General features: G+C 43.9%; 1 protein-coding gene across 1 annotated transcript in view; it reads left to right on the forward strand.

Annotated features, from left to right (window-relative positions):
- The window catches only part of Prtg (protogenin), a 99,714-nt gene that overhangs the window by 47,717 nt on the left and 33,497 nt on the right, over positions 1-18,500 (forward strand). The window contains exons 10-11 of the mRNA XM_021172159.2: positions 1,047-1,352; positions 3,007-3,195. Of these exons, the coding sequence (XP_021027818.1) occupies positions 1,047-1,352; positions 3,007-3,195 (495 nt within the window). The remainder of the gene's footprint in view (positions 1-1,046; positions 1,353-3,006; positions 3,196-18,500) is intronic.

Below are 18,500 nucleotides of genomic sequence, written 5' to 3' on the forward strand. Positions count from 1 at the left end.
GGGCTGGGGGTGTATCTCAGTGACAGTGCTTGCCTAGTATGGGAGACCGATGGGGGCCATTGTCAGCTCTCAGAGCCACAGCCAAAAACCAAACAAAGCAGAAAATCAAAAAACCCTAAACCTTTTGTATTTTCTAATTAGGTTGCCATAGTGGGTAGAACATGGGTTTTATGGGAGATGGAGAGATGAATACTTATTGCTTTTGAAGAGGATCTGAGTGTATACACACACACACACACACACACACACACACGCACACGTGCACAGGCACACGCACACGGACTGAAAGTGGCTCTAACTTCAGTTCCAGGGGATCTGATGTCCTCCTGACTTTCAAGAGCACTGCATGTACATAGCACACAAACTTCTGTATAGGCAGTCATGGTACTCATAAAATAGATCCTAAAAAAAAGATAGTACATGGCTTTTAAATAATAATAATATGAGCTTTTTCTAGGCAAGAATCCCCCTCTGCACAGGCGTGTCTCCTTCCCTGGCAGCTGATTAGTCCACTTATAAGGGGGCCTTGGCGAGTCTTCTAAGCTTGGCCTTTCCAGACTTGACACTTCTCCTGTTCTGATTTAATTTGGAGGAAGCTGCCATACAACATCAGCATGTTCAAGTTCTCACATATACACACATAAATAAGTAAATAAAGTAATTAAAAAAATAAGTAAAATTCACCTTCATCTTTAAGATGAGACTTTCTACACATTAAAAACTTCTCAGTTGCAATTAGGGATTCCTTGCTTCCTTGCTGTCCTGCAACACACTCTCCTTTGCTTCAGGGAGATTTTGGTAGACTTATTTGTGACCTTTGTCTCGTATAATTAGCAAATACGTCCATATTCATCACAGCCAACGATCCGCCATACTTTTGTTGCACCCTCCTTGTGTTTCCTTTCCGGCCGGAAGTTGGCCTCACCGAGAATCCTGGTCCAACTGGAAGCATCTCCAACGTGACCATGTTATGCTTTGCCATTATAAGGATTCTGTAAATGATGATTATACATCTTTGTGAACAATGTATTCTCTCATTTCACTAGTGCCCCTAAGACCTCCCGAAATTAGCTTGACGAGTCGAAGTCCCACTGACATTCTCGTCTCCTGGCTGCCAATCCCGGCCAAGTACCGGCGGGGTCAAGTGGTGCTGTACCGCCTGTCCTTCCGCCTGAGCACCGAGAACGCCATCCAAGTTGTAGAACTCCCGGGGACCGTGCACGAGTACCTTCTGGAAGGCCTGAAGCCAGACAGTGTCTATCTGGTTCGGATTACTGCAGCTACCCGTGTGGGGCTGGGAGAGTCATCGGTGTGGACCTCACACAGGACGCCCAAGGCTACAAGCGTGAAAGGTAACGGGTAACACCTCCTGGGGACTGTTTAGGGAGAGAAAGAATGTTTTTACTTTTGAATTAGAATGTTTCACTATTACTTACATGTACTCTATGTCTATGTCGATATAAGTATATACATTAAGGTTCTTATTTTCTGTTTTATATGTATGGGTGTTTTGCCAGCATGCACATCTGTGTATCACTTGGTGTGCAGTGCCCACAGAGGCCAAAAGAAGGCGTCAGATCCCTGGAACTGGGATTGTTACGAGCTGACATGTGGGTGCTGGGATTTGAACTCTGGTCCTCTGGAAGGGCAGCCCATGCTCTTAACTGCTGAGTCCTTTCTCCAGCTCATATTTTAAATTTTGGTTTCATGTTTGCAAATAATACGTAGATTGTGAACTTCCTTGAAAAGATCCTAAACCTTTCCATGGGACTGGCACGCAGTTGGTAGAGTGTTTCCCTAACATGCACAAAGTCCTGAGTTCAGCACCCGGAACGGCTTAAACCAGGACTCGTGGCCCATACCTGCTATTCCATAACTCCAGCACCAGAGAGAAGCAGAAGTGGGAGGATTGGGAGGTCATCATTGGCTGTAGTTACGGTGCTTGAAGCCAGTGCGGGATCTGAGAGCCCAACCAAAACCAAAAACAGTACAAATGAGGAATGGGACTATGGAGTATTAAGTAGGGAGCTTGCCTAGCCATGTGCGAGGCCCATAAGTAAACATAGTAAATGATTAAACGGTTCTGTTTGTTATCCCTCCTTTTCCCAACTCCAGTTGTGGGTCTGTGGGTCGAGCTGCTGATCATACAGTTTGCTTAGCAAAATCTTCATGGCTGGATCAGTCCCAGGCAGACTGACTATCAGAGGGAGCATAGGAACTGAGACCTACTGAATAGCATTGTGTTTTTAAATCAGTAGTTCAAAAGATAGGTCCAGGGCTGGAAAGATGGCTCAGCGGTTAAGAGCACTGACTGTTCTTCCAGAGGTCCTGAGTTCAAATCCCAGCAACCACATGGTGGCTCACAACCATCTGTAATGAGATTGGATGCCCTCTTCTGGTGTGTCTGAAGATAGCTTCAGTATACTTACATATAATAAATTAATCTTTAACAAGCAAGCAAACAAACAAAACAGGTCCAAATGTAGGATATTACTCATGGAATCCAACATGTCTGGTTTATTGTCATTTGACAGAAAACATTCTACAGTAAAAATTAGACTACACAATTGACTCTTTTTTTAATTACACAAATATAGATATCTTGTGATTTCATGACTTAGTCTTTTAGGTAGTATATTTTAAATCCCATCTCTAAGCTTACCACCATTGTAAAATTTGTAAAAGTAATATTTGTGTGTATGATGTGTGTGTGTGTGTGTGTGTGTGTGTGTAAGTCATATGTGTGGAAAACAGAGAACTTAGGGAGTTGATCTCTTTTTTCACTTTGTCGGACCTGGAGTTCGAACTCAGTTCCTCAGATTTGGCAGCACCCTACTTTACCCACTGAGCCATCCTGCTGACTTGTCACTTAAATTGTGAACATTGGGTCAACGTGTAATGGTTGGACTCTATGCCTTTGGCTTGAAGCTGAGAGATGTGTGGTGCTCTCTGATGTCCTATGGACTGTGAGTTCTTGACACCGTGCTGTCTGGTGCCCTCTTCCAGCCCCGAAGTCTCCTGAACTGCATTTGGAACCACTGAATTGTACTACCATCTCTGTGAGGTGGCTGCAAGACACGGAGGACCCAGCCGCCATTCGGGGCTACAAGCTGTTTTATAAAGAGGAAGGGCAGCAGGAACACGGACCTATCTTCCTAGACACCGGTGACCTGCTGTATACGCTCAGTGGCTTGGGTGAGTGTGTCTGTGTCCTGCAGGTCCTTTGTCTTCCTGCTGTGGCGGGCTGGGAGAAGGGTTATTGGATGTCCGAGCGTTGACTGGGTACTACAAGGAGTGGATTTCTCTGTGTCATTGACAGTTCTTCTCCTTAGTTGGCAATATTGTCTTTCCCCCTTCCTCCTCCTCTGGGATGTCTCTTGTTAATCATCCCTTTGGATACAGGGAGATCTTGGTTTGCATTCAGTGGATGTAGACTAGGATTGTGGGGGCTGGCAGGATGGCTTAATGGGGAGAAGCACATGGTGTGCAAGCCTGATGCCTGGAACTCAGTCCCCCTGACCCCTAAAAGTTACCTTCTGACCTCCACATGTGTGCTGACACTCGACGCCTACACTCACATTTACCCACGTCTATACACACACACATAAAATAAAGAATATGACTGTGGAGTCAAGACTTTGCAAAATGGTTGAATAACAGTAAGTATGTTTAACTTAGAAATTGCCTGGTTGCTATGTTGGTATAAAATAATTAACATACATGATGTGTAATAATGCCATGGCCTCTGTCCCACACCATGACTGTGAATATTACTTCACAGACTCAGACACAATGAAGATAAAACACTGACCTGTGTTGGACATCATCTGTGTTTTCAGAGACACTGGCTAGCCCTTATTTTCTTTTCTTTACCTGAGGAAAGAACTCCATGATGTAATTGTGCTTAACAAATCATGAAATTGGGCTGGGGATATGGCTCCATGGTGGAGGGCTTGAGTAGCCTGCATGGAACCCTAGGTTTTAATACCCAGCTCGGTGATGGGTGTTGGGGGAGGAGATAGGACCACTGAGACAGAGATAGACACATTGGGAGATCAAAAGAGACCCACTAGACTGTCGAGGCATCTTATGCACACAGTAGGAGTTTATGAAGCCCTGTGGCTTTTCCTTTTAGATCCTTAGCCTTTAGAGGCACTGTAAGGGGAGAGGTCTAGTAGTCTTAGTGTGGGTAAATAGGATATGCTGTGAACCTATCTCCGGTTGCAGGAACACAGAAATCCATCCCATGGTCCCTTGCCATAGATTTCCAGATGGTGTTTTGCTTGTAATCTTGTTATTCCGTTTTTAATTTAATCTCTACTCAGTTAAATAAATTTACTGTCGATCTCTGTCGTGAAGCTTATAAATGATGAGGAGTGACATATGGTTCAGGCCGAGCTTCTTTAATCTACTGGTTACGATGATGTTAACCCAGCCTCTAGAGCCCCCAAGCCTTTCGTGTTTATGTCCCGCTGTGGCTTCTCAGCGTGCCCTCCCTTTGCATGAGCTCATCGTGGATCAGAAGGGGACTCATTTGTTTTGTATCCAGTGGGAAACAGGCTGTGAGAAAATTGATGCAAATAGATCAGGGCTGGAGGTGGCTCCGTGGTTAAGAGCATGTTCTACTCTTGCTGAGTACCAGCATCTGGTTCCCTGAACCCATCTGGCAGCTTACAACCGTCTATAAGTGCCAATCCAGGGGCTCACCTGCACTGACACATAGACACTCCTGCAGACTCATAAATAAAACTACGTTTTAGGAGCTCCAGCTACGGCTCAGTGGCTAAGGGCACTTGCTGCTGTCCCAGAGGCCACAAGCTCTCATGTGACAGCTCATAACCATCTGTAACTCCAGTCTCAGGGGATCTGACAACCTCTTCTGACCTCCAAAGGCACCAGGTACACACATACCACATAGACATGTATTCAGACAAAACATATGTATGAAATGAATAAATGTTCAAAAAATATACAAGAAAAACATCTACAGGTACAACTCAGTACTTTGATTTTTTTTCTTATTGTTAAAGAACTTGAAATACACAGGAGAAATAGAAATCTATTCCTCAGCATGTTTCTTGGGTGTACATTCCAGCTAGTTTACACTAAAGAGTCAAGTAACAGGTTAGAAAAGAGAAAATAAGAGAAGCTCTGCTCTTGGGAGAAACTCAGAGACGTGTTGCATGAAGACGTTGGCAGTAAGCAGGACATGGTGGCACACACCTGTAATCCCGGCGCTCTGGAGCGGGAGGCCAGAAGATGAGGGGTTCATCTTCAGCTGTGTAGCAAGGGCAAGGGCAGCCTGGGAAGGCGAGGCACCGTGTCTCAGAAAAACAAAACAAAGTCACCAACAGTTACAAACAGTTCTTTATCATTTTACTATATTTTTGTGATGTGTATGTAGCTGTGTGGGACTGTGCATGTGGATGCAGGTGCCCCTAGAGGCTGGAAGGGAGGAACGTCCGATCTCCTGGAGGCGGGCCGGAGTTGCTCTGTGTGGGCACTGAGAGTTCAGATTGGAAGCGCAGTGTGTACTCTTCACTGCTGAGCCATCTCTCCAGCCCCAATTAGTTAACGTTTAAAATTTTTCCAGAGATATATATAGGTAATCTATGAATGGAATAAATAGGGAAAAATGCATATATACAGAAGTAGTCATTAATTCATTCATTTGGAGAGAGAAGGCTCACTAATTTTTTTTTAAATAATTCTTATGCTCTCCAAAGAATAGCCCTCAAAACTATAAACCGTTATTTCCTGTCCTGTTTTAAAAATCAGTTACATGGGGCTAGGCAGATGGTTCAGTGATAAAATGCTTGAGGAGCTGGGATGCCTAGAACCCATCTGTAGCTGGACACGGCGCCATGTGATTAATACTAGTGCACCTATGAGGAGATAGGAGACGGAGGCAGGAGACTTTCTCAGAAGCTCATGAGACAGCTAGCTTGATGTGCCTGGGATTGGGGTGGGGCTGATACAAGATCCTGTCCCAGACAAGATGGGGTGTGGGGTACTGACACCCAATGAAACTGTCCTCTGACTTTCACACATACACATGGTAGGTGTGCATCTTCCTACACACACACACACACACACACACACAAACACAGATGTGTGAGTGGACAGACAGACAGGCACATGCACACACAGAGAAATTTTAAAAAATCTGTACAGCTTTTGGTGTTTTTGCTGTGACATCTGTTATGTAGGCTGTGTGAGGTAGCTCCACTTAGAATCCTCTGTGTGGGGGAGTTCACGTGTGTACTCATGTGGTTAGCTGCCTGTGGACATGTATGTGCAGAAGCTAAAGTCCCATGTCGGTTGTCTTCCTCTGGCTCCCCACCTGACTTTTTTGAGACGAGTTCCCTCACTGAACTTGGAGCTCACCAGTTGACTAGATAAGCTGGCTGGCAAGCCCCGGTGACCTCCTGTCTCTGCCTCTCTAGTGCTGGGATTATGTAGGCTGTGTGTTCATGTGTGTGCCAAGGGAGACCCGAACAGAGATTCTCATGCTTGTGAGGTAGGCATGTTACTGACAGAGATCTCTCTTCAGGCCCCTGAAGTCACTTGAAATGCATGAACTAGAACATTAATTTGGGATAAGAGATGCCCCGTATCAAGCGGCTGCATGCTTCCTGGCTGTGGATTTAGTCCGAGTGATCGGCTTGATTGAGTTAGTTCAACCTGACAAGGTCTCAGTCCATGTAGATGCTTCCTCGCTCCGCAGCAAGTTCAAGACCCCTGCATCTTCAAGTAGCATCCTGAATGGCTGGCAGGGATGTACTTGTGTGGGTTCAAGTAGTGTTCAGCTGTTGATCCGACTGTCTCCAAGGCGCCTTCTAACCTGAGACCTCTGATACTAATCTTTGTTATTAAGTTCCCACCAGGGCCTGGCCGGGCTTTTGGCAGGCAAGTGTTAAGACGTGGGAAGGGAAGTGAAGGGAAGGGTGTTCTATGAAGGGGACAGCTGACCATCTGGGACCATTTTTAGCCAGAGCATCTGGCAGTGGCTGCCTGTTTAACAGAGAGTGATGTGTCCAGAGGGCAGTAGGTTAAGGGAGCCCTGTTTGTGCCTTGCCTGGTGAATGCCTGCTTTCACAGAGCCACGGCTTGGGAAGGATGCTCCAAGGAGACCCAGCTTTGCTAAGTGGCCTTGGAAATGAATTCACGTACTTCTACTTGCTGATCGAGTGTCGTTTTATATAACGAACTGCTTTCTCAAAATTTCATTTTCACACTAACCCCCTCTGATGCCTTTAACCCTTCTCTCCCTGGCTTTCATTTCTGATAATTAAGTTTTCAATTTATGAAGTGTGTCACTGGGACATGGTCTCCCTAGAAATAGGCATAGTTCTTTGTTCTAAAAGACAGAAAAGCAAATGGATTTATACCTTTTAGTGTTTTTTTTTTTAAATGGGCACGACAAAAGACATGAGCGTCTCAGTTCCCTTACAACAGGAAAGATGGAGTCAAATGCTACTTACTTGGCTGCTTGTACAATGTTCCCACAAAGACCCGGTCAGCTGAATTTAATTGGGTTTATTAGTGGGAAATATTTAAAATGATTTTACTCAAGTACCTCAAAGCTCAGTTCCTTAAGATGTGGAGTACTTTGTCTGTGGGTTGAAAAATAAATTCTTATGTCTTTAACGAGTAAAATATAAAATAGTATGTGTGTGTGTGCATGTAATGTATAAAATATGTAATTACAATGCATATAATATATAATGGCATAAAATATAATAGTTATGTGCAAGGTCTGGATCCAATCCTCAGCATTTAAAGAGTGTGACTTGACTTTCGATGGCACCAGAAGCTTTAGTGCCTCTGCTTCGCTCGGGTTTGACTTTAGAATGAAGTTTGCTTTCCTGGGGTCTGGTTTGTGTTGTGGGGGAGAAATTGCTTCAGGCCTGTGGTGGACCCCCTGCTCAGTGCTGTTCCCAGGGCCTTCAGGATTTACACATAACTTTTCCTGTCTTTCTGAGTGTTCATCTCAGTTACAAGATAAATCTTTGTGATATTTATCACACAATACACAAAAACAAAATTAATAAGGCATCATGTCCCCTGATCGAAAAAAAAAATCTTGTTTCTTTATCTTTTGTTTGTTTGGTTGTGTTTGTTTGTTTGTTTGTTTGTTTGTTTGTTTTTCTGGATAGGGTTTCTCTGTGTAGCCCTGGCTGTCCTGGAACTCTCTCTGTAGAGTAGGCTGGCCTCAAACTCAGCAGAGATCTTATTGCCTCTCTGCCTCTGGAGTGATGGGATTAAAGACATGTGCAACCACCACCCAGCCTAATTATGTCTTTTTTAAATAAATAAAATTTACATTTATTTATTTCTATTTTGAATGTGCATGTGGAAACCAGATGACAAAGTCAGTCCTTTTCTCCTACCACATGGGTCTGGGGATAAACTCAGCTTGTCAGTCTGGCAGGAAGTGCCTTAACAACCCTCTCAGCAGCCAAAGGAAGAAGTGTTATGTTCTGAAGTGTGTGTATCTGTTCCCACAGGCCCATGCAACTAGAGGCACACCTTCTAATTCATTCTTTCAATTTGGAAAATCCCTGACCATTGTCAAGTCTTCCTAGAGTCATCTTGGAAGTCCGTCACTCCCTTGCTAGTCCATCATTCCTAGCATTCTGACAGATCAGACAAGAGTACCAGCTACATAAGCATCTCTCACGCCTAGGGTTGACTTGAGACTGCAGCTTGATGACAAACCCTGGCTCTTTGCTTAACCTTTTAGATGGAGATAGTAATAATCCTGTCTGTTTTAGAATGTTAGGGTGGAATGAAACGATTCAGATAGAGGTTAGCGCAGCGCCCTGCAAACTGCATCTGAAGCCTGGAAGACATGCCAGAAACTCTCATTTGTAAAAAATTCGTTTTCCAGACCTGAGAGTGGCCCTGAGTGGCAGATCACTCAAGTAGCACAAATGCAGCCTTGGGTTGGACCCCAGCCGGGGGTGGGGAGGGAAGGGGGGGGAATCGATCTCTTAGGATGGAGCTGATATCAGAAAAAAGTTTCCCCAAGTGCTTTTTTTGTTTTTGTGGTGGTGGTGGTGGTACTGGTGTGTGGGTTGGAGGGAAGCAGGGTTCCCTAATTAGTTTGGAATCTGTCCAAGGAGGGTCTTGAACCCCTGATCCTCCTGCTTCCATCTGTCCTGCATTAGGATTACAGGCCTGTGCCATCTCAAACCAGCTCTACTCAAATAAGAGTTTTATCGTGGTTATTTCATTAGGAAACAATTTTTCTTGGGATACAGTGTGTGTGTGTGTGTGTAAATTAACTATAGATGGTGTTAAGCCAGAGATTTTATTCAGTGAGTTTAGATGAAATTCTTTCTACTTTGAGAATAGAGAATCTAAGCTAAGGCAAAATTTTCTCCTAGTGAGCCAGGAGGTAAAGCTTTAGGCTTTGTGTCTGTGTTGAGGCCTGAATTATTTTGTCTTCACCCATCCCCTGGTGTTGAAGCCTGCTTAGAAACAGGACCAGTGAGCATTAGGAGGGTGAGTGTGGTCGTGAGGGTGGGGCCTGACCCACTTCTTACTTCCCCAAGGAAAGGAATGGTCTTGAGGCTGGAGAAATGGCTCAGTGGTTAAGAGCACTGGATGCTCGTTTGGAAGACCTGAATTCAGTGCCTAGCACCCATATGGCAACTTACAAGTGTCTATAGCTATTAGTCCCAGGGTTTCTGATACCCTATTCTAGATTCCTTTAACACCAGACATAAATGTGGTATACAGATATACACGAAGACAAAACACCCATACACATAAAATAAAAGTATATAAAATCTTAAGGGGAAAAAAGGCAGACTGATGGTGCTGGCAGCCATGTATAACAGAAAAATCAGAAAATAGGACAGAGACTTAAATATCTAGGTACGAAAGACCCAGTCATGAAATAAACGGCTCAGATTCGGCCCACCTAAGCCCAAGGGGGCTTAGATTGATGCAGTTTGAAGAGAGAAGGAATCGGGGAGGGGAAGAGGAAGGGGAAGGACAGACAGGTTGGGACTTAGCCATTCTTCCTTCCCTGCCCCTCTCTCCCATAAACTCAAGACTTCTCATAGTGCCTTGGTTTCTACAGTGAATTACATCTTAGAGAGTTACATTTTGACTTAATGTGTCTTGCACCTGCATAAGAGTTCCTGAGAGCTTTGGATCCCTGTACTCCCTTATCTGGTTATAGGCCTGACTTTATACACAGTTAATTTTTTTCTTCATGAGGATTACAATTAAGTGGTCTTGACATTTTAGACACAGCAGTGTTATGCTTGGTAAGGATCACATCAAGTAATGGTCTTGAGGCTGGAGAAATGGCTCAGTGGTTAAGAGCACTGGATGCTCGTTTGGAAGACCTGAATTCAGTGCCTAGCACCCATATGGCAACTTACAAGTGTCTATAGCTATTAGTCCCAGGGTTTCTGATACCCTATTCTAGATTCCTTTAACACCAGACATAAATGTGGTATACAGATATACACGAAGACAAAACACCCATACACATAAAATAAAAGTATATAAAATCTTAAGGGGAAAAAAGGCAGACTGATGGTGCTGGCTCACACCTGTAATCCCAGCCCTTAGGAGGATGTGGTGGGGTGGCTGCAAATTTGAGGCCAGTCCGGACTACAGAATGAGACACCATTATGTAAGCCATGGTAGTTTGGTTTTAGTTTTGGTTTTTCTTCAAGATTTTTATTTTATTTTATTTTATTTTATTTTATTTTATTTTATTTTATTTTATTTTATTTTGTGTATGTAGAGGGTGAAGGGAATGTGTGCAGTGAGTGCGAATGTCTGCGGAAGCCAGAGGTGTCAGGTCCCTTGGAACAGGAGTCTTTGGTTATGAGCTGTCCTGCGCAGGTGCTGAGAACTGAACTCAGGTCCTCTGGGAGAGCAGCGGTTGCTCTTTATGGCAGTCTATAGCCGTGGGCTATGCATGCCTGGCACAGGAATCTGCTTTGCCAGCCACACAGAGGCTGCCTCAGAAAACACAACTCTGCCTTCCCAGCGCTCAGGATGCTGAAGCAGGGGCATCATCCCATGGTTGAAGCTGGGTGGGGAGACAGAGGAAGACCCTGTCTCAAAAACAAACAGGAAGAATCAAACCCCATAAATCCATGATTATCTTCCAATACCACCCTTTCATTTATGGACAATGAAATAAGAAAAAAATAGTAATTTGGCATGCCTCAATAGTAGATTATATTGTTTTGTTTTGGGCTGTTTTTTTGTTTGTTTATTTGTTTGTTTTGTTTTTGTTCTTTAGTGAACATGGGGCTCAAGTCAGGGGTTTCCCATATGCCACTAAACTACATCCCCAGATCCCAGCCCTTATTTATTTATTTATTTTTATCTTTATTTCTTACTTTGTAGCTCAGGGTAGCTGTGATCTCACTATGTAACCCTAGGAGCTTCTTCCTGCCTGCATTTCTCAAAAGCTCAGGTTATAGTCATGCGTTATCACACCCCACTCCCAATAGTATTCTCTCTGAATTCTATTTTACAACCAATTGCATCTAGACATGTACAGCCTGTGACTCAAAAACTCAGATGTGTCACGGCAATGGCTACGAATGAATCCCAATCGTCTGTAGAAGACAACACCACCTCACAATGTTGAAAGACAGGGTATCACCTAACAGACCATTTTTAGCTCATAAGCTGGGTGACAGGCATCTGACTGTGTTATTCTTTTATAAAGTGCAGGATTTATATAGTTTTATATAGTTCTATATTATATAGAATTTCATAATGCCATCCCAAGATCAGCAGCATAGCCTGGACGTTTACTGAAATGCTGAACTTGGGCTCGTCCATATTTGTCGAGTATAAGAGTAACGTAGTGACACTCGAGTTTACAGCTTTACACCAGGTCTGACTGCATCCAGGCTTCCTACCTTATCACTCCTTTGCTTGAGTTAGCTCCCAGGAGCTTCCCAAAGGCAAGTCTGACAATATTCCGTCCCCTGAGAAAAATGAATTACTCTAGACTTGGTGCGCCTCATATTAGGAAGTTATGACAGTGTCAGATTAACTCTGTTTTGTGTTGTAGAGTGAGGAAGGAAATTAGCAAATAACCCTGGGTTTCATTAATTCACAGCTTAAACAGTGTGATTTTTCACTCCTCAGGCGAGCCTGGGAGCCTTTAGTACTTCGTTCAAAAAAAAGAATATTTTCCAGCCTACTCAGTCATGTGATGGCTCTTGGCCCTCCATTCCTGTTTTCAAGCCCCCTGTAGCAATGTGGAATACAGAGGCACAGTGTTCAGTGGAACTCAATAGGTCCAGCCTGCAGGGGCATTGCAGGCTGTTTCCTTTGGCTCTGCTAGGATTATTTCACAGTAGATTCTTGGTCTTGCAAATCAGAAAGTGAACTAAATTTAGAAAATTCCAATAGTGAGCTTCAGTAACCACTGACAGGGCCTGGAGTCAGAACTCTCCTTACAAAGTGAAGGCTTGGCCCCTCTGGGTCTTTGCTTGACTCTTTGTGAAGACACTGCCTAAGAGACAGAGGTCACTAGAAAAAACAACATTTTTTGTAAAGGATTTATTTTATTTTTAATTATGTGTGTGTGTGTGGGGCGGGGTGTACATCGTGACTACTGGTGCCTGAAGAGGTCAGAGAGGGCATTGTATCCCCTAGACCTGGAGTTGCAGGTGGCTGTGAACCACCTGATCATAGTCCTCGGGACCAAACTCCAGGTCTCTGAAAGATCAGTACACACTCCCAACCCTGAACCATCTCTTTAGATTCCAGAAAAGCAACATTTCTAATTTTAGGATGGATGTAATACAAAATTTTTTTTTGGAAGTACTCATTTTTAAAGCCTGGCATGGCTGAGTGCATCTGTAACCCAGAACTGGGGGTGAGGAGGGGAGGGCAAAGACAGGAGGAGCCAGGCTTCTGGCCAGCGTACCTGAGCTCCAGGTTCCATGAGAGACTCCACCTCAAGGGAATACAGTGGAGAGTCACTTCTGTACAGAAGGAAAACAGCCAACAGCGTAGTGATTACCACGGAGTGGGTAGGGGCTGATCTTGCCCGCCCAGAGGCAACATGGAAACTAATAGACATGGCAGAATTGTTGTACGTTAGCTGTGGTGATAGTGAAATCAGAAGACCTATGGGTTTTGAGATCAGGCGGCCAGGGCTTGAATCACAGCATTTACCCTCTCAGCTGTGGAGCCTTCAGCACAATGTGTAGCAAGTTCTCGGCTGCTGCTCGCTGATTTTGAATGTGATTGGTGAGAAGACAGTAGAAGAACCTTGCTTGTGAGCTAGCTCTGAGTGGGTGCTGCTGCATTTTGAGGAGAGCTTTCAGAACAGTGGGGTTTTAGAGAAGGAAACGCTGATTCTGCTTCTAATCATGACACCTCAGTGGCGTGTCTACAGCAGTTTAGTAGCCTGTGCATATCTTAGTTATTTCTCTCATGCTATGACAAATATCTGACACAAAACATTCGAGGAAGGAAGGGTTACTTCTGGCTTACATCATTTCTCTGTCACCCTGGGTGTCCTGGAGCTCACTCTATATAGGCCAGGCTAGCCTCAAACGCAGAGGCTACCTACCTCTGCCTCCTGAGTGCTGGGATTTGAGACTGAAGTTGTGTGACACCGTGCCTGGCAGGGCCCAGTATTTCTGGCAGTGCTGTCCTGAGAGGAAATAACAAAGGATTAAACAGAAGACACCAATCAGTGGGCTTGTTTAAAAAAGAAAGTTAAATCTTGGGGGAGGGGCCACTGCAGACAAATCTCCCCTGAAGTTTTCTTTCCTGTGTGAAGATGAAACTTCAGATGTCATCTCTTTCTGAGTTACACCTTTCAATGGAGTCCTTCAAAACAAAACAACAAAAAAACCCAAAACTACTAAGACTTCCAGAATTCTTACTGTGTGGATGATACTGGAGTTTGGTGCAACTCTAAGCATTGAATCTGTATCCATCGCCACTAGAAACTACATAGGAAATTCAGGGTGGCCATTTGTGGCTATTAGGGGATGAGAGGCACTTTTCTTTGGCAGTGGTAGATAGATTATCTACTTGTAGACTCCCTACACCCAGTGGACGACCCATCCTGAGCATCTATGGGCAGCTTGAGTTGGATTCAGTGAGTTAACGATACGCGCATACATACATGTGTACATATGGCGGGCGTGAGGGCCAGTTGGAGGGCGGTGGTCCCAGAGGGAGCGGGAATGGGAGTGAAAGTGATGGTGATCGAGACACATTATCTACATTTATGAAGATTTTAAAAGAATAAATAAATCAATTGATGAGGAAGGAAAAAGAAGCAACGGGTTGGACTCAGCCCTATTCTGGCAGAAATGATGCAGGGATTGTTCTAAATCAGATTTCCTAGCAAATCGCAGAAGATGGCTATGAGTTCTTCAGCGGTTGAAAGCATTCTTGAGCCCAGAATCAAACAGGCTCCTGGCTGCTCTCCCTTTACTCTTGGGGGACTGCGGAGGTGAGAGCACAACAGCACCCCAGAAGGAAGTGTCCCTCACGTTTCTGCTGTGCCTTGTAGGACATAAGACTGAGCTCATGGTAGTGAGGTAGTGTGCGTATCTTTATTTCATACTAAAACTAACTAACTAAGAACGTATTTTGGAGAGAAAGAAATAGTGTGCTCCCCTATTTCATGAAGTGGTTGGATTTATCTTTTAAAAATAGTTCACTCTTCCAAGAAATGTCAAACCCAGTGAAACCTTTGTGGATAGAACTTTCTGGGTTTTACCGCTGAATTTTGAAGTCCTGTCTTGAATAGCCTCCCCCTTTGAAATTCCTGAGTGTGCACCGTGCTCCCTGAGAAAACATCTGTCTAGTTAATCAAACACGCTGTGGTGTGTAAGCAGAAGTCTGGTGTCCTAGCTACTTAAAAAAAAACAAAAAACAAAAAACCAAGAAAACAAAAAACAATAAAGTAATGGTTTCTTCCCTCCCTAGAACAAAATTGCATTTGCCTAAATGGCTTCCCTTTTGTGAGTTTGAAGTTTTACTGTTTTAGCAGCTGTGTGGTGGGAGGGGCTCCACTGCATCTGGTCTGTCTTTGTGGACGACTGAAAAGGTGACGTTTGTTCCCTTCTCTTGGGAAAGCAGGCGATCCACAGGCTGGAAGCTTTGTTTTCTTAGGACCTAAATTATCTTGATGCGATTCACAAGCTTTCCTTCATGCTTAGGAAAAAAAGAAAGAAAGAAAAGAAAGACCGAAGAAGCCAGTGTGCCCTAAAAGCCCACAGCCACAGCACAGGTAACTGCAGATAACCCTTTGACCTTTGGCGCCAGGCAAAGATTTACAGTAGTCACTTCACACGCTAGTCTGAAAGGAATCCTGAATAAAGCCAGGCCCCCGTGGAGAACAGAAGCCTGGTAAGGAAGTCCCATTCTTTTAAGTAGCTCTGATGCTTTGTTTGGCTTTCCCCTGGTCTGTGTGGAGTGGAATACCAATTGTGATGTGTTTCAAAATCAACTCTAACCCTGGTTAACTTTTAGGGTCTGATATCATGGTGGGTAGGGGGGTGGGGCACGGTTATGCCCTCTGTTGCCTGGCTCCGTTCACATCCCCTTACCCTGACAGCTATATCAAGTTAACTTTCTGATTGAAATATTTGGATGGTTCCATTCTCTGTCTCGGCTTTTATGGGGGGTGAGGGGTGGTGGTGCGGGTTCCAGATCAAATCCAGGGCTCTACCTCTACTTGGCAGAATCCTGCGACTGAAATATATCCTTAGCCCACTTTGGTTTTGTTTTTTTGTTTTTTTTTTTTTTTTGCCTATTTGTTTAAGAAAGAAACAGCAGGAAATCTTTTTCCAAAAATGGGCATAACTAAAAGATAAAGGAAACTGGAAGTCACATAAAAACAGAACCCACAATGTCCCCTGCTTGTCTCTAGGAGGAAATTTTTTTAAGCTTCGTTCCATGGGAAGTCCAAATCAAGACACTTGAAACAAAGATGCCGTGCCTTCTATCTGATGACCTTAGAGCTGTTTAATAATTATTGAACTGATCGCTCCCCAGCCTCTTTAACCTCTTCACCTCTCTTTTCGGTTACCCCACTATTGTCTACAGTGCTTGTGTTTTGAAGGGCATTAAATGGAATTTACAGTTTTATTCCTGCTGTCCTGTGTGCCCAGGAGCACGACTCGTTCCTCTTGGCGGCTATTGGTACTGAAGGTTCCTCACTGCTGCTTGGGCTGCAGTCTCCAGCCATTATTCTTAGGAACGAGGGGTCTTTGATAAACTTGGCAGTCTCCCGTTTCCTAAGTCTGTAATTATGGTAAGTGCCTGCCATCTCCTATAGAAAGAAGAGGCCTTTTAGGAAATTAAATCAATGCTGTCCCAGTGTTGATGCTCAGACCACTCTGGAAGGTTCTGGGGAATGTCAGAAATTCTTAGACGCCTGAGGTCCTCAAAGAGCTAAGTTAGAGAAGTTATTTTTTTTTGTTTTGTTTTGTTTTAAATGCCACCATTAACAGATGAAAAAAGCTTTTGGGTGGATAGAGGAAAAATAATTGCTGTACTGGAGTAATTACACTTGTAGACTTTATTTTGGTTTTGTTTTGAACTTTGTTCTTTAACAACTGGATGCAAATGAATTTTAAGCTTTGTTCTAATTATCCTTTCTGTAACCGAGGGGAATGCTGTAGCTGAGGCCCTTGTTGGGAGAATGTTTTTATCTTAGACTTTAAAGATAGTTTTGTATTTTTTTAAATGAAATAATAAAATGTGCACTGCCCATATAAGTAAGTGAAGGGGGCTAGAGAGGTGGCTCAGAGGTTAAGAGCACTGACGGCTCTTTGAGAGGTCCTGAGTTCAAATCCCAGCAACCACATGGTGGCTCACATCCACCTATCATGAGATCTGGTGCCCTCTTCTGTGTAGGCAGACCACTCTATATGTAGTAAATAAATCATTTTTTAAAAAAGTAAGAAAACGAAGGCCTATACGTAAGCACACATGGTAGTAAAGATATTACTGAGTCTGGGGTACAACCAAGTGGTAAGACATTTAGAACAGGGGTCTGGCTCTCTCCTCAGTAGTACAGGGGAAGAAATTAAAAATAAAATTATTGAAACTGGGGAGACAATCCCAGTGCTGGGAAGCCCATGAGGCTCTCTGCCACTTGAGGTCCATCTAGTTTAGTCTAATCTGTGAACCTGAGGACTAACTCCCAAGATAGCTTCTATGAGCATGATGCATACTCCATACACAAGACATTCACACAAATAAGATTATTAATGGAAAGAAAAAGATTTTTAATTGGAGACTGACTACTGTTTTAAATTTCCTTTTTTTCAAGACAGGGTTTCTCTTTGTAGCCCTGGCTGTCCTTAAACTCACTCTGTAGGACAGACTGACCTCTAAATCACAGAGATTCTCTGGTCTCTGCAGGGATTAAAGGTGTGAGCTACCACCAACCAGCCTGTTCTAAAATTCTGACTCTAGTATTTTCAAGTGACTTCGGTTGTGAAGCCTTAGAGTCTTGAGAAAGACAAGGACATTTGTCACCTTGCCCCGCAAGCTGTAATTATAAACTGTAGTGAGTATTCTGTTGGGAGGGTGTAAGGAGACAAAGACTTATGTAATAATGGGCAGTACACAGTCTGAGGGCGGGGCCAGGGTGTACTTCCCCGAGAGGGTAACACTGAGTTGACCTGAAGGATCTGCAGTAACGAACTAGGTGGAGGCCCCTGTTGGAACAGTGGAGGAATTAAATAGAGGAGGTACAAGCCATGTCACCTCAATCATGGACCTAGGCTGAGCCTGGTGTGTGCTTCTGTCTAAATAACCTAAGACTTCATGGCAGGGAGAAGGCAGGTTTGAGATGGGGGGTCTCACTGTGTGGCCCACGCTGAAGTCCACCTTCTCATCCTCCTGTCTCAGCCTCCAAGTGCTGGGATTACCAGAGCTGTTCAAAGCCACCTCATGTGGGTTTGAGCAGCTCAGCATGTCAGTTCACTTTCATGAGCATCTGTAATTTTTAGAAGAGCTCTGTACTGTCTTTCTAGGGTAACTTGCTAAAATACGTTTTTTTGTTTTTTTTTTTTTTGTTTTTTGTTTTTCCAGTTCCATTTTGAGAAGTTTAGTGTCTGCACCAGGCGCTTGGGTGGGGCCTCTTTCGTTAGTAGTCTGGTGCAGAGCCCTGTGAGTTCTGCATAGATACTGCAGGTAGGGACTACCCTTGGCAGTGGCAGCTTGCTTTCAAAGCATGCTAGGATGGCCATCACATTTGAAGCTATGCAAAATACAGGAAGCACACTTCACCCGGTTATTGTAGGTCATAATTCTTCTTGGGGAGGATGTGTAAATATGTCTAACCATCGTCATTCTACATTTATATAATCACTCTGCCCCTACCCTATGTAAATGTGTGTGTGAACATGTGTGTGTGTGTGCACATGTGTGTGCTTGCACATGAATGTAAAGGCCAAAGGTTGACATAGGTACCTTTCATATGACATAAGGTGTCTCCACTTTCTTTTTTAAGACAG

The sequence above is a fragment of the Mus caroli genome, unplaced genomic scaffold (assembly GCF_978045245.1).
Source record: "Mus caroli unplaced genomic scaffold, Mus_caroli_1 scaffold_11, whole genome shotgun sequence".
In the NCBI taxonomy this organism is placed as follows: Eukaryota; Metazoa; Chordata; class Mammalia; order Rodentia; family Muridae; genus Mus; species Mus caroli.